We start from the raw sequence: 16,582 nt of genomic DNA, 5'->3' as shown, positions 1-16,582 counted from the left end.
TCATTGAGACAGAAGGTCCCAGCGATTTGGTAGAGTTCGTGAAGCATCTGCCAGCAGTCTTGCCAGATCAACATATTCCATCCGTCTGGGCTTTTTGCAAGCAGCAGTAGTGGCTGGTTGATTTTCATGTGAAAATTTCTTATGAAGACACTCAGGGCTTTGAGATCAAAGTTGGGGCGAATGCCCCCTTTGGGCTTGGAAATGGTAACTGGTTGGAGTAAAATCTTTGAAACCATTTTGTCCTAGGAATTGGGGAAATAACATCTCGTCCAGAAGACCCGAGAGGCCTTGAGGTGGGTAACCGATTAAAGTTCCCTTGACTTTTTGCAAGCAGGAACAATCGTGATCTCATTCCTTTAAAACTACGGGGTTGATTTACTAACACTAGAAAGTGCAAAATCTGGTGCAGCTGTGCATACAAACCAATCTGCTTCCAGGGTGCATTTTTTTTTTTTTTTTTTTTTTTTTTTTGTGTCAAAGCTTAACTGAACAAGCTGAAATTAGAAGCCGATTGGATGCCATGCAGAGCTGCACCAGATTTTGCACTCCTGTTTTAGTAAAACCCCTGTATGGCAGGAAAGTAAGCATCTGTGCTCAGCACTTCACGTGCATGATGGCGGGATTTCTCAGCATTCACCCCTTTTTGTGGTGGGAAATGGGGACTTTGAAAGTAGCCCAGTGACTTATGCTGTTACTTCAGTGATCTCCACTTGCTTCTGGGACCTGTGCCAAGCAGCTGCTCTCATGCGTTATGAGCACAGGAGGTTGGCTGCTTGGAATGGGCACCATTCACAGAATGCTTCGCATATTCTGAGTAAATGCAAAGTGTTCTTTGATTGGGCAAGGTGGGGAGCACTAGATTACTGCCTGTGCACCTCATCCAATAAGAGAATGGCTTTTTAGCAACTGTGCTGAGTGGCCAACCTTCATGGATTCACAATGTATCGGGCCCGGCTGCTCAGTCTATTACACAGAAGCAAGTGGAGGTGACTGAAGTTAAGGTGTCCAGACAGGTATAGTGTGTGTGTGTGTGTGTGTGGAATAGCTACATTGGTCCAAGCTCCTGATCCTAGTCCTTTGCCAACTATAAACTTAACTTTGGTTACAAAAAAAAGATTCTTAATGGGCAGTTGTGAAAAATAAGTCTTCTTACAAAATCAAAGCAGATTGACATTGGTATGCTACAAAAAAGCTTGCTGGCTTCTGGACCTCTCCTGTCAGGGATCCTTCTTACTTTTTTTTTTTTGGTATTCATGTATGCATTTATTGTGCATTTATGTTAATTTTGAGACATTCAGATGGCTTATCCAGAATTTTGTGTCTTTAGATTTTGCAGTTAACCGTTGGAAATTGGCAGAAATTTTGTATTACAAAGTTTTGGAGTCGATAGTTCTCCAAGAAACAAGGCGCCTTCATGGAAAAGACCTAACTGTAAGATGTGTGGTGGTTTTGTTTTTCTTTTCTTCCTTGGTTTAAGTTTTTCATAAAGTTTTTCTAATTTTTCTATTTTGTGTATAACCACTACAGGTTGTAGCGCAGAGGTGCCATGTTGGGTAGCCTAAAAAGTAGTGGAAATCCCCCCCCCCCCCCACACTTTAGGGCTGCAATTGTTTACATCTTCAGCTCTGTGTCTGCTGATTTACCAATGCCTTTGTCATTGCTTATAATGCTGAAGTGATAACTGAGGAATACATTTATGGTGAAAACACAAGTGACATGGAGCCAGTAGGACTACTACAGGGGACCCGGAGATTGACACGCAAGTGTCGGCTTCTGTGGTAGTCTTCGGGGGACTATTTCTCTTGAATGGAGTGATGTTTTGTGGTGCAGGAGTATTACCCTGTTTCCCCAAAAATAAGACCTAGCGTGATTGTCAGTGATGGCTGCAATATAAGCCCTACCCCCCAAATAAGCCCTAGTTAAAGTCCTTGTAGGTCTTATTTTCAGAGTAGGGCTTATTTTCGGGGAAACAGGGTAGGGCTTATTTGGGGGTTAGGGCTTATAATGCAGCCATCACCGACAATCACACTAGGTCTTATTTTCGGGGAAACAGGGTAGCTTCTTTTGCAGAGTTATCAGAGTTTCATATTTCTTTGTGGCAGTGCTGTGTGTTTTTTTTTTTTTTGTTTTTTTTGTTTTTTTGCCTTGCCCTTTGGATGTTTAACCGCCTGCCGACCGCCGGCCGTCAATTGACGGCCAGGCAGCGCGGCTCTCGTTGCGGGAGGGCGTCATATGACGTCCTCCCATTTAAACAGGGAATGCGCACGATCGTGCGCGCGCATCCCTGTTCCTTCGGTGGCGGCGTGTCGCGGAGACACCGCTCGCCACCGAGGGGGGTGAACAGCCATTGGACATGGCTGTTTACCAAGTGATCGGCCGTGATGAAGTCACGGCCGATCACAGATAGGTCCACCCCATTGTGCACGGCGCATGCGCGCGATTGCGAGCGCGCTGCGCGTGCACGTCGGTGACGGAGTGTTCCCGGGAACACTACTCGTCACCGACGCCGGTAAACAGCCATTGGCTGGCTGTTTACCCACGTGATCGGCTGTGATCGATTCACAGCCGATCATAAATGTAAACACAGAGCGGTAACTAGCTGTTACCAGCTCTTCTCTCCTCACACACCGTTTCCAGTGTGAGGAGAGAAGAGCCAGAAGCAGTGAGTTACCAATCTGTGTTCTGTAGTGTCTGCACCAACACCACACCTGTCCCATCGCCCCCCCCCCAATTGTCATCTGTCACCCAACAGTCACCAGTGTCACCCAATAAAGTGCACCTGTCACATAAGGGACTGCCATCAGTGACCGTCAGCGGTGCACCTGTCACCCATCAGTGACCGCCAGCCGTGCACCCGTCAGTGACCGCCAGCCGTGCACCCGTCAGTGACCGCCAGCCGTGCACCCGTCAGTGACCGCCAGCCGTGCACCCGTCAGTGACCGCCAGCCGTGCACCCGTCAGTGACCGCCAGCCGTGCACCCGTCAGTGACCGCCAGCCGTGGCCTGTCACACCGTCATCACCGATCAGTGAACGTCAGCTGCCACCTGTTGCACCGCGTCATGTCCAAAAGAGTATTCAGCAGTGAGGAGGCGTTCCAGATCCTCTCCATGACCGATGAGAGCAACGGGGAGTTCTCATCAGATTCCAATTTGGATTCTGATTCAAGTTCGGCATTTGAACCAAATAGTGAATCGACAAATGATTCGGAGGAAGAATGGGTCCCTCCCAAAAGGGCACGGTACTCTGGAAACCAGGATTATATTCCCAGGCCCAGTACCAGCGCTGCCACCACCAATAGGCCCCAGGAACAAATTCCCAGGCCCAGTACCAGCGCTGCCGCCAGCGTTAGGCCCCGGGAACAAATGCCCAGTACCAGCGCTGCCGCCGGCGATAGGCCCCAGGAACAAATGCCCAGACCCAGTACCAGTCCTGCCACATCACGCCTGAGTACCAGCACAGGAAATTCCAATCCAACTACTGGAGTGTCACACCCCCCAAGAGCCAGGGCCTCTACATACATGCCAGATGGTCTTGCCAACCCAATATGGCTGCCTTCCAACTCGGCATCGCCAATTATTCCCCCGTTCACAGCACTGCCAGGTGTGCAGACCAACACCCAAAATTTCTCAGAGATTGATTTCTTTCATATGTTTTTGCCCGACACTATGCTGCAATTTATTGTGGACCAGACAAATTTGTATGCCCAGCAATATATTGCCAACAACCCCCAATCATCCTATGCCCGTCCTTTTGAGTGGAGAGATCTGAATTTGGAGGAGTTCAAAATGTTTATGGGCCTCACCCTAAACATGGGGATTACAAAAAAAAATGAAGGACATGCCTATTGGTCCACCCACCCCATCCACAATATGCCCATTTATTCTGCCCTAATGTCCAGGTCCCGATACAAGATGATAATGCGCTTTCTTCACTTCAGCGACAACACCCAGTGCCCTCCCCACAATCATCCAAATTACGACAAGTTATACAAGATTCGCCCACTGATAAATTTCTTTTCTCAACAATTTGCAGGACTCTGTCCCCGATCAGAAAATTTGCGTCTGAGTCCCTGGTACCCTTTTCAGGCCGGCTAGGAATAAAGCAGTATATTCCTAGCAAAAGGGCCAGATACGGAGTAAAGTTATACAAGCTATGTGAGAGAGCCACGGGATATTTGTATGCATTCCGCATATATGAAGGAAAAGATTCCCAGCTCCACCCCCCCGAGTGCCCGGCCTACATGGGCACAACTGGAAAGATTGTATGGGACCTGGCATACCCACTTCTAAACAAAGGATATCACATTTACGTTGACAACTTTTACACCAGCCTGCCCCTTTTCAAACACTTATACATCGCAAAAACCCTGGCCTGTGGAACCTCCAGAAAAAATAGAAAGGGCTTCCCACAATCTTTAGTGAACAAAAAGCTGCGAAGGGGGGAAAGAGCATCATTGAGATGCAACGAAGTGCTGGCCTTGAGGTGGAAGGATAAGAGGGACGTGCACATGATGTCCACCATCCATGAAGACACTGCAATTGTGGTACAAAGAAGACAAGGTCCCATTGAAAAGCCAACATGTGTCCAAGATTATAATCTCTACATGGGGGGGGGGGTAGATTTTAACGATCAAATGATTCAGCCCTATTTGTCAATCAGGAGGTCCCGATTCTGGTATAAGAAGGTAGCCATTTATCTCATCCATTTGGCCATTTACAATTCCTACGTAGTCTACACCAAATCCATTGAAAGCCCCGCCCCCTTCCTAAAATTCATAGAAGTTGTCACGTCCCTCATCTATCACCAAAGACCCCCCCAAGAAGACCTTCGCTCTGAGGCTGTTTGCCGACTCCATGAGCGCCACTTCCTCTTCAGCATTCCACCATCTGAAGCAGGCCGAAGACGGCAAAAAAAATGTCGCGTGTGCACCAAAAGAGGATTTAGAAGAGATACCAGCTACCATTGTCCCCAGTGTCCCTCCCAACCTGGCCTTTGCATTGGTGAATGCTTCCAAATTTATCACACATCCATAAAATATTAGCCCATATTTTTAACCATTTCCCCATTTTCATCATCTGTGCTGACCATTTTCCATTCTTTCCCAAATAACCATGCCACTGCCTTCCATGTGAACTGACCCTGGCCTGTTTTTTAACTATGCCTCTGCCTACCGTTTGGACTGCCTCCACGTGAACTGACCCTGGCCTGTTTTATCAACTACTCTACTGCCTACCGCTTGGACTGCTTACATGTGAACCGACCCTGGCCTGTTTTATGGACTATGCTTTTGCCTACCGCTTGGACTGATCTTTTGCCCTGCTACTGTAGTACACAGGGGTCTCACATATGTGAGGGGCTCCAGAATTGTTTTTCCGGTTGGAGAAAACAATTATTTTTGTTTTCTCCGTGTTTTGGAATTAGGGTCTGGAGTCCGGAGGCTTCATAGAGATTTGGGTGGGTCGAAGCCTCTACCCCTGTGCCCCTGTGCACAGGTCTTACCTGATTGTGGCCCTCAGCCTGCTGCTGACTTACTGCCACCATGCCCATGCCTGTCGCGGTACAATGAGTGTCTGCAGTTAACAGTGTACCAGGACCAATATTATGGCTGTGCTGGCTGTCTCTGCCTGGACAATTTCTATGGACTGTGCTGTGCCGACTATAGACAATATTCCTGCCTGCTGCCTGGATAGTTAATATTGCTGTCGCTAAGCACCTCCCTGCCTGCTGCCTGGACCAGTGCTCTCCTCTGTGGATACTACTAAAAGCACAGGTAATGCTTTTTTTTTTTTTTTTACCCTTTCTGCAATAGAATTTATTTTGGATTGTAATTCTTGGTATGTGCATGCTATGTGTTAGAAATATGAAGGGTTTTCAAAAATGATAGGTTGCCAGGAAATTATATATGTCATTTATGCTCCTAGAACGCCTGATGGTGCTACTTTGATGTTGGGCCTCTGTATGTGGCCAGGCTGTGTAAAAGTCTCACACATGTGGTATCGCCATACTCAGGAGGAGTAGCAGAATGTATTTTGGGGTGTCATCTTTGCTACGTACATGCTATGTGTTGGAAATATCTGATAAATAGACAACTTTGTGTAAAAAAAAAAAAAAAAAAAAAAAAAATGCGTTTTCATTTTTTTCCACATTGGAAAAAAGTGAACCGTTCAAAAGACTCATTATGCCTCATAGATTATACGTTGGGGTGTTTGCTTTCCAAAATGGGGTCATTTTGGGTGCAATTCCATTGTCCTGATGCTCCAGGGCCTTCAAAAGTGTAAATGGTGGTTGAGAAATGAGATGTGTCATTTAGGCTGGGTTCACACTGGTCCGACAAACGCTCCGACATTGGGAGCTCATGTCGCATGACGTGTGAAATTTAATGTTTCCCTATGGGAGCCGTCCTAACTGGTCCGACACAAGTCGTTCCGACTTTAGAAATGCTCCCTGTACTACTTTGGTCCGACTTTGATCCTACTTCAGCCTATTGACTATCATTGAAGTCGGATCAAAGTCGGATTGCCGTCTTGCATGATCCGACTTCGGCACGCGACTTGTGCTCAGATGTTCTTGAGGGGGAACTCCGCGCCAAATTTTAAATAAAAAACCGGCATGGGTTCCCTCTCCAAGAGCATACCAGGCCCTTGGGTCTGGTATGGACCTTGAGGGGAACCCCCTACGCCGATAAAAACAGCGTGGGGGTCCCCCCCAATCCATACCAGACCCTTATCCGAGCACGCAGCCCGGCCGGACAGGAATGGGGGTGGGGACGAGCGAGCGCCCCCCCCCCCCCCCCCCTCCTGAACCGTACCAGGCCGCATGCCCTCAACATGGGGGGTTTGGTGCTTTGGGGGAGGGGGCGCGCTGCGGCCCCCCACCCCAAAGCACCTTGTCCCCATGTTGATGAGGACAAGGGCCTCTTCCCGACAACCCTGGCCGTTGGTTGTCGGGGTCTGCGGGCGGAGGGCTTATCGGAATCCAGGAGCCCCCTTTAATAAGGGGGCCCCCAGATCCCGGCCCCCCCACCCTATGTGAATGAGTATGGGGTACATGGTACCCCTACCCATTCACCTAGGGAAGTGTCAATAAAAAAAACCACAGTACACAGGTTTCAAAATTAATTTATTGGGCAGCTCCGGTATCTTCTTCCGACTTCTCCCGGTGTTCCGCCTCTTCTCCCGGGCCCCGCCGCTATCTTCTTCCAGCTCTATTGCCAGCGAGGGGCCCGGTCTGCTGCCGCTGTCTTGTCGCCGCTGTCTCGCCGCTTCTTCTCTTCATCTCTTCTTCCGATGTTGACACGACGCTCTCCCCGGCTGGAATGCTCTCTGTGCGCTCTGCTCTGACTTATATAGGCGGTGACCCCGCCCCCTTATGCCGTCACAGTCTCTGGGCATGCTGGGACTGTGACGGCATAAGGGGGCGTGGTCATCGGGTGATGACCACGCCCCCTAAAACGTCACAGTCCCAGCATGCCCAGGGACTGTGACGGCATAAGGGGGCGGGGTCACCGCCTATATAAGTCAGAGCAGAGCGCACAGAGAGCATTCCAGCCGGGGAGAGCGTCGTGTCAACATCGGAAGAAGAGATGAAGAGAAGAAGCGGCGAGACAGCGGCGACAAGACAGCGGCAGCAGACCGGGCCCCTCGCTGGCAATAGAGCTGGAAGAAGATAGCGGCGGGGCCCGGGAGAAGAGGCGGAACACCGGGAGAAGTCGGAAGAAGATACCGGAGCTGCCCAATAAATTAATTTTGAAACCTGTGTACTGTGGTTTTTTTTTTATTGACACTTCCCTAGGTGAATGGGTAGGGGTACCATGTACCCCATACTCATTCACATAGGGTGGGGGGCCGGGATCTGGGGGCCCCCTTATTAAAGGGGGCTCCTGGATTCCGATAAGCCCTCCGCCCGCAGACCCCGACAACCAACGGCCAGGGTTGTCGGGAAGAGGCCCTTGTCCTCATCAACATGGGGACAAGGTGCTTTGGGGTGGGGGGCCGCAGCGCGCCCCCTCCCCCAAAGCACCAACCCCCCATGTTGAGGGCATGCGGCCTGGTACGGTTCAGGGGGGGGGGGGGGCGCTCGCTCGTCCCCACCCCCATTCCTGTCCGGCCGGGCTGCGTGCTCGGATAAGGGTCTGGTATGGATTGGGGGGGACCCCCACGCCGTTTTTATCGGCGTAGGGGGTTCCCCTCAAGGTCCATACCAGACCCAAGGGCCTGGTATGCTCTTGGAGGGGGAACCCATGCCGGTTTTTTATTTAAAATTTGGCGCGGAGTTCCCCCTAAAGATTCATACCAAACACAGTGCCAGGCATTGGCGGGGTTCCAAGTCGGATCCCCGTTCATTGAAAGTCGGACACATGCCGGCTTCATGTCGCAGGGCAAAGTCGGATCCAAAGTAGGACGGCTGTCGTGTCGCACCAGTGTGAACCCAGCCTTAGGCTCGTAGAACGCATGAAGATGCTACTTCAATGTTCGGCCTTTGTATGTGGCCAGGCTGTGTAAAAGTCTCACACATGTGGTATCGCCATACTCAGGAAGAGTAGCAGAATGTATTTTGGGGTGTAATTTGTTGTATGCATATGCTCTGAGAGAGAAATAACCTGTTGTTAATATGACAATTTTGTAAAAAAAAAAAAAAAAAAATCTTCATTTTGCAAAGAATTGTGGGAAAAAATTACAACTTAAAAAAATTCACCATGCTACTTACTTAATACCTTGGAATGTCTACTTTCTAAAAAGGGGTCATTTAGGGGGTATTTGTACTTTTCTGACTTGTTAGTGTACCAAGAAATGAGATAGACCATCACTACATCTGTGTGATCAGATGTGATCAATTTTCAGTGATTGGCACCATAGTTTGTAGACTCTATAACTTTCACAAAGATCAAATAATTTACACTAATTTGGGTTATTTTTACCAAAGCTATGTAGCAGTATAAATTTTGGCCAAAATTTATGAAGAAAAATGACTAATTTGCAAAATTTTATGACAAAGAAAAAGGCATTTTTTTTCACAAAATTTACGGTCTTTTTTATTTATAGCACAAAAAATAAAAAACCCACTAGTGATTAAATACCACCAAAAGAAAGCTCTATTTGTGTGAAAAAAAGGACGCAAATTTCATATGGGTACAGTGTTGCACGACTGAGTAATTGTCATTCAAAGTGTGAGAGCGCTGAAAGCTGAAAATTGGTCTGGGCAGGAAGGGGGTGTAAGTGCACTGTATTGAGGTGGTTAAAGAAAAGGTTTGTGGTTTTTTATTCTTTATCAGTGTTACAAGAGAACAAAATACAATGCTGATCAAAAGAAAAACAAAAATACACACAAAAAATATATGTATATCCCACACTTCAGGGGGAGATCTACAGAAGATGTGGAGTAAAACCAGTAGAATAGAACAAAGTAAAGTGTGCTGGATGTTTTTAAGTGGCTCTATCACTTTTTTTTCCATTTTTGTATAATCTTTATTGAAGACAAAATAACACATCTTGGCAAACATTTCCAGTAGCATAAAACCAGACGTTTGAAAGGACATGAATAAAAATGTGAAAACATGTGAAATGCAGATAAAAAGGAAATTATAAAGGAACAGTCACATAATAGGGTGATGCCAAAGCTCCCCCCCAACAAGAAGTGGGGGTACGTCACCTTTACCAACTTGTATATTTGACAGGGGAATAATCTTGACAAGAAAGCCCAGTAGCTAGCACTAGGGCAGCATATATTAACTAAGTACTAAAATAACTAAAGGGTAGCCCGACCGGCTGAAGCGGCAGGGGGCATAAAGTGGCCACCCTGCGGCAGATTATGCACACTAAAGGGGAGAAACTGCGCCAGCCTCAGAGGTGGCCCTCCCCACAGTGGCAAACCACTAGAACTGCCTGTCGGGCTAGCACATTATTTAGTACAAAAAACAAATTCCATATATGATTGCTTAAACATTATCAAAGAGGAAAGGAAAGAGTAGAAAAACGAACGTACCTTGATTCTCGTAGTTGGTGCCCTGGCTCACACCCAGCCCATAACCCTATAATAGGGAATGTTTTATATGGAAAGAATCCCTCAGCTTGAGTGAGCCTCGTCTCATTGCTGCTGAGGCTGAGTACGTTGCCTAAGAGATGGTTCTGCCAATTCCAACAGAGCCAGATCTAAACTGGAAGACATTTGCCCTGGATTAGAAATGTGGTCTATACGGGATGACCAAATACTGGTGAAGTGAGCACTGGTACCTTTTTACAAGTCGCTATCCAGTCCTCAGCTTCCCTTATTTCATTCACCCTGTGAATCCATTCCTCCCTGCCAGGACCTTGTGTTAGCTTCCAGTAAATTGGGAGCAAACGCTTAGCTGCGTTCAATAAGTAAGGCATTGCGCTTTTCTTATACTGGCTAACTGGCATGGGAGGAATGTGCAAGAGGTGGGGGGGAATCCAGGCCCAGAATCAGGATATCCTTTAATCTGGGACTTGATGTCCACCCAAAAGGGCCTTATTACGGGGCATTCCCACTAGAGATGCAAAAGTGTACCGCAATGAACACTGCCCCTCCAGCATTGCTCAGTGGTAGAGGGCTAAATTTGTGCAAAATCAGAGGGCACCCACTACCAGCATTAGTTAGCATCTTAGTTTGTTTCCTGTGTTTTGGAATCAGTAGAACTTGAGTGAGTAAGCTGGTGTAGGTGGATCAGCTGAGCTGAAGTAAATTCAAGCCCGAAGTCCTTTTCCCAGATCCGTATATATGTGGGCTAGGCCTCAGAAGTGGCCAAACCTAGCAGTTGATATAGTTCGGCGACCATATGTGGTACCGGTTCTTCCTCCTATAAAGAGGCGTTTAAAGGGCATGAGGGAGGAAATATCCCTTTATGGAGCAGCCATTAACCTCAAAGAAGTGGTGGAGTTGCCTATAGCTCCAGAAATCCATATGTAAACTTCTATGTTGGGCTTTCGGGGGCTCAAGAGTCAGCAGCTTACCATTCCTCAGGAGCTTACCACAATGGCATTACCATACTCTACCCAAGGGCCAAAAAAGGCCATCTGTTCTCCAGGAGGAAACCACAGGAACCCTCCCAATGGGGGACATGGGTTGCCAAGTCCAGTATTGGATTAATGCGATCCAAGACTGCAAGAGCATGAGTCATCCATGGGGAGGTAATATCTGACAACCCCCTGTGTTCCCAAGACCGCTACGGGGTGTAGGATAAATTCCTGCCTGCCATGTATTTCTCCAGGGAGACCCAGAGCTTGGAGTGGGTGTGGAAGCGCCAACTTGGTATCCTCTCTGAAAAATAATAGCCCTTTAGTACCTCTATGTCTGGGAGTCCTAGGCCCCCTGCATACTTGTGGTGTCTCAGCACTCCCAGAGCAATTCGTGGTTTTCGCATATTCCAGACAAATCCATGCTAGACAACTTGGTAAAGAAGCCTCTGGGCAAGGGAACAGGTATCATCTGCAGATAGTATTCTTAGGAGAATATGCATTTTTATAACAACACACCCCAACCAGGTGAAAGCAGTCTTAGTGCAATGTGAGAGGTCCCGCTTAACTGTGGCAAGTAATGCGGGATAGTTGGCAGCGTACAGAGTGAATCGTTCTGTAAGCTGAATACCCAAGTATCTTAGAGGATTTGGCCCAGATAAATGGGAAAGCCGTCTGTAGGCTATTTGCCAAGGAGGGTGGCAACTGAATGGGAAGAATTTCTGACTTTGTAAAATTTTGAAATTTGAAAGCATTCCAAAATGCTTGAGTTCTAGCTTCGGGTTGGGCAGTGAGATCAGGGGCTCCCTGAGGTGGAATAGCACATCATTGGAATATGCTGACAGTTCATGCTCAGAATTATCAACCCTCAAACTCTTAATATCTGTATTCACTCGCACAGTGTGTAGTAGAGGTTCAAGTACCAGAGCGAAAAGAAGGGGTGAGAGGGGGCACCCCTGTCTCGTGCTATTTCTGATCGAGAACCTAGAGGAGAAAAGTCAATTGACCTTAACCTGTGCGCTTGGGTCAGAATATAGGGACATAATCCATGTTGGCATATTCGGTCCTAACCCCAGAGTCTCTAAAACCGTTTGCAAGTAAGCCCAACGTGGTCGAACGCTTTTTCTGCATCGGTGGACAAAATTAGATTTGGCAAAGGATCATGACTATTACAGGTCCAGTGAATGAGTTGGATCGCTCTAATTGAGTTATCTCTAGCTTCTCAACCTGTAATAAACCCTGTTTTGGTCGGGATGAATGATATGGGGCATGAGGTGCTTCAGTCGGTTTGTAAGCATTTTCACAAGAATTTTAAAGTCCACATTAAGGCGAGATATGTGGGTCGATAGCTTTGGTGTACAGTACTGTCTCAATCTCAGTGGAAGTAATGGGAGACTCCAAAGTAGAGCATTATTCGTCAGTCAAAGGAGGAAGGCCAGCAGTGGCCAAGTAGTCATGAATGGCAATCATCTTTGTTGCCCGGGTGTCTAGGGACAAGTTCGAACCTAAATTTTAAAGGTCAGCATAATCACGAAACGCCGAGGCAATTTTAGGGGACTGGACCATGATCTCTCCAGAAGAGTGAAGCTTCTGTAGGTCTGTGGACGTTTTCTTTCAGAGAGCTCTTGCAAGCATTCAACCACTTTTGTTGCCATGCTCGTATTATTTATGTGACGGGTATAACTGCCTTCGGGCTTTGCGATCCAGCAAGCTCAAGAATAGCTCTTAGATCAGTCAGCCTCGTCTGTGCCTCAGGGTCTCTGCCATGCTTATGCCGAAGTTCTGCTTGCTGAAGGTATGAAGTACCCTTTGGAAGTCTGCTCGGTGCGTTTTCTTGAGCTTAGAGTCTAAGGAAATCAGCTCCCCCTCTCTCACCACTGCGTTGTGGTGCTCCCAAATAACCCCCTCACTAAGGCCCTCTGTTCTGTTTTCTTTAAAGTAATGGGCTTGAAATGTCCGTGTCCCCTGAGACTACTGCAGTGTCCTCCAACAAATTTTCACTTAGCCGCCATGACCCAACCCTGTGAGCCTGAAGGGACCTGCAGAAGCGTTTGAGAAAAGCATAAGAGTGAGAAGGTGTCACCTGTGGGATGTATCTAGTGAGCAGGTCAGGACTGACGGGCACCCTTAAGGATCAAGGAGCCCTGGACCTGCCAAATGGTCCAGGACTATGTCGATGAAAGTAAGTTGGTTAGTATTAGGAGCGTAATTTTGTAGTGAATGTGAACACTCCCAGCAATAGTACCCTTCAAGAAGACATGGCGGCCCTGGGGGTCTACCTGGTTCCCAGTGCGCTGGAAAGGATAGGATTTGTGGATCGCAATAGCTGTGCCCCTAGATTTAGATACCGGAGAGGTGCTTAGGAACCAAGGACTATACAGATGAGAGGGTAGTTTAGGTATTGATTGGGGAGTAAAATGTGTCTTCTGTAGAAAGGTCACCTGTGCCCCTGACCTTTTCAGTTCCCACCACAGCTTGCTATGTTTGCATGGAGAACGGAGACCTCAAACATAAGAAATTGCCTTAAGGGTTTCCATGAGCGATCCGGTTGAGTGGCCTAGGATGTCAGAGGGCTTGGTGCGAGTGGCGGAGCAAGAGAAAGTTCCTGAGACAGAATAGAGAAAGAAAAAGGAGGGAGAAAAATAAACGTAGAAAATTTATCATGCAAAAAGATAAAAATCATAACGGATTGGTAGTAACAAAACCAACATACAAGTTGTCTGTAGGCTAGGTGCAGAGCACTGCTCCACTATGGAGTGGTCCCTGAGCCTCAGCCCATGGTCACAATTGGGATCTATACCCATATAGGTATGGCCTACGTGGGGAAATTGTGCCAACATGAGAGGGAAGGTGGAGAGGCCTCTTACTAGCTGCATTTGCAGGGGAAGGGGGGAGAGAGCACTGGAATATCCAGAGGCTCCATTCTAGGGCTAAAGCAGCAAGTAAGAGGTACTATAGACAAGGACGCAAGCGTCACCAATAGGAAAGCGAGTCAGATTATGTTCTGCTTGCCATGCGTAGCCGTGAGCTCCATCAGGAGTAGTCTCAGCAGTGCACAGTCCAGTATTGATCCCAATCAAGGGGGTGACCCAGGGGTTCAGAGTCATCTCTTAACAAAGAGAGGGGGCTGCAAGAGTATATCCCGTCAGTCTCTTGGGGTAGATGGGCCTGGAGACTAACCAAAAGGGGGGTGTTGACGTCCTTTTGCGATTTCTACATTTGGCTTGCAGCCAGGGTTGGGGAAACTGAACGGTAGGGGATTCTGGTTATCCTCTCAAGTCAACTGGATCCAGCCCGAGAGTGGACAAGAAGCGCGGAAGATCATTTTTTTTTTCTCACAAATTCTTACACACACAAATGCAAAAAACACATTCTTCTATTACCCACCCCCCACCACTTTACCTTGCCTGAAAATGTACACATTATTTCTTCTCATTCGCTCCCATTACCAATTCACTCCCCCCCAATAATTCACTCCCATCTCTCTGTAACTGGGATTTCTTAACCTCCAACCAGGGTTTCCATATTCTCTCATATTACCCTAGGCACCCCCCTTTTAATATTAATACACACACACACACACTATGAATGATAACACAAAAACTTTACTTTTCACTCATAATGTTTGGCTAAAGCCATTTATTATCAATCAACTGTTTACTCCTTTTTAAATCATAATGAAAACAGAAACTACCCAAATGACCCTGATCAAAAGTTTACATACCCCAGTTCTTAATACCATTGTATTGCCCCCTTTAACATCAATGACAGCTTGAAGTCTTTTTGTTGTATTTGTGGATGAGGCTCTTTATCTGGGGTGGTAAAGCTGCCCATTCCTTTTGGCAAAAAGCCTCCAGTTCCTGTAAATTCTTGGGCTGTCTTACATGAACTGCACATTTGAGATCTCTCCAAAGTGGCTCAATGATATTGAGGTCAGCAGATAGAGATGGCCACTCCAGAACCTTCACTTTATTCTGCCAATGACAGGTCGACTTGGCCTTGTGTTTTGGATCACTGTCATGTTGGAATGTCCAAGTACGTCCCATGCGCAGTTTCCTGGGTGATGAATACAAATTTTCCTCCAGTATTTTTGATAACGTGCCTTTTGTAGCTCACACATCCCCCAAAACATCAGCGATCCACCTCCCTGTTTCATAGTAGGAATGGTGTACCTTTCATCATAGGCCTTTTTGACTCCTCTCCAAATGTAGCTTTTATGGTTGTGGCCAAAAAAGCTACATTTTGGTCTCGTCGCTCCAATTGACTGACTTTGACCTAGTCACCCAGTTCATTGCTGATCTTTTTTTTTTTATATATTTTTAGTTTTTTTTCCCCCCTCTCCTGTTGCTCTCCTAAATCCCTGCACCTCCGGGGAGGACCTGGCTAGCGGCTCCATTGCAAGGGCGAAGAGCAGGGGCGATAAGGGACACCCCTGCCTTGTCCCCCTCACCAACTGGAACCACTCGGAGCACTCTGTTCACTCTCACTTTGGCCCTATATGCCCCATATGTTTTGATCCAGTTGACAAAATTGGGGCCAAACTGGAACTCTGCTAGGATTCGCCAGAGATTATGCCATTCAAGGCTGTCAAAGGCCTTAATCGCATCTAGAGACAAGATTGCCCGCGATCCCTCATTTACCGTTGGTGTCTGGATGTTTAAATATACCCGCAGTATATTCAAGCTTGTTTTTTCGGTATAAATCCCGATTGATCCGGATGTATAAGCTTTACAAATATTCTATTTAGCCTCGCTGCTTAGACTTTTGCTAGGATTTTTATATCCGAGCACAATAGGGATATTGGCCTATATGAGGACACTTCAAGTGGGTCTTTCACTTCCTTTGGCAGGACAACTATTGTCGCTTCTGTCATAGATGCGGATAATCTGCCTTTCCGGTCACCCAGTTCAATACTGCCAATAGTTTTGGGAGCAATATACTAGCGTAGCTTTTATACACTTCTATTGGCAAACCATCTGGCCCGGGGGATTTCTGATTTGCAATGGCTGCTGTTGCAGCTTGTAATTCTTAAGTTATAGGGGCTTCCAGTCCCTCGCTATCCTCCCTTGAAAGTGATGGGATCCTCAGCCCTCTAAAAGAAAAAAGTCCCACATCTCTCACTTTACATTTTTTTGTGATGCACTGTATAATCCCTCATAGTAATTTTTGAAAGTATTTGCTATCTCAGGGCTACTCCTAGATATTCTACTCTCCTCCGTCGCAATAGTGGGTATAATTGAAGAGGGTTAGTTTGCCTTAATTATAAGGGACAACATGTGTCCCACTCATTCTCCTTCCCCAAAAGAGCATTGCTTTTAAAATAACTGCTTTCATCAGGACTAATTTTTTTGTTTTTTTTGTTTTTTAATCTTTTTTGTTCCTTTAACCATTCCCTATACCTGTCGGCCGTGGGCTCTTTCACATACCGTTCTTCTACTACTCTTACCCTCTCCCCCGCAGAGGTCTCCCTTACCCTTCTTTGCTTCTTGATCTTTGATATTTGCTGAATCGGTATTCCCCGGAGAAATGCCTTCAGGATGTCCCACACCACCCCCATTGGGGCCAACCCCCGCGTTTACCTCTATAAACTCTCTTAGGGAATTCAAAGTTA

At 47.1% G+C, this 16,582-nt stretch overlaps 1 protein-coding gene across 1 annotated transcript in view; it reads left to right on the top strand.

Moving 5' to 3' along the window:
- RBL1 (RB transcriptional corepressor like 1) overlaps nt 1-16,582 on the top strand; it is a 99,332-nt gene that overhangs the window by 54,117 nt on the left and 28,633 nt on the right. Inside the window, exon 11 of the mRNA XM_073606322.1 lies at nt 1,328-1,431. Within this exon, the coding sequence (XP_073462423.1) occupies nt 1,328-1,431 (104 nt within the window). The remainder of the gene's footprint in view (nt 1-1,327; nt 1,432-16,582) is intronic.

Source organism: Aquarana catesbeiana, linkage group LG12, assembly GCF_042186555.1.
Source record: "Aquarana catesbeiana isolate 2022-GZ linkage group LG12, ASM4218655v1, whole genome shotgun sequence".
NCBI lineage: Eukaryota > Metazoa > Chordata > Amphibia > Anura > Ranidae > Aquarana > Aquarana catesbeiana.
This window is presented reverse-complemented; position numbering and strand designations above follow the sequence as displayed.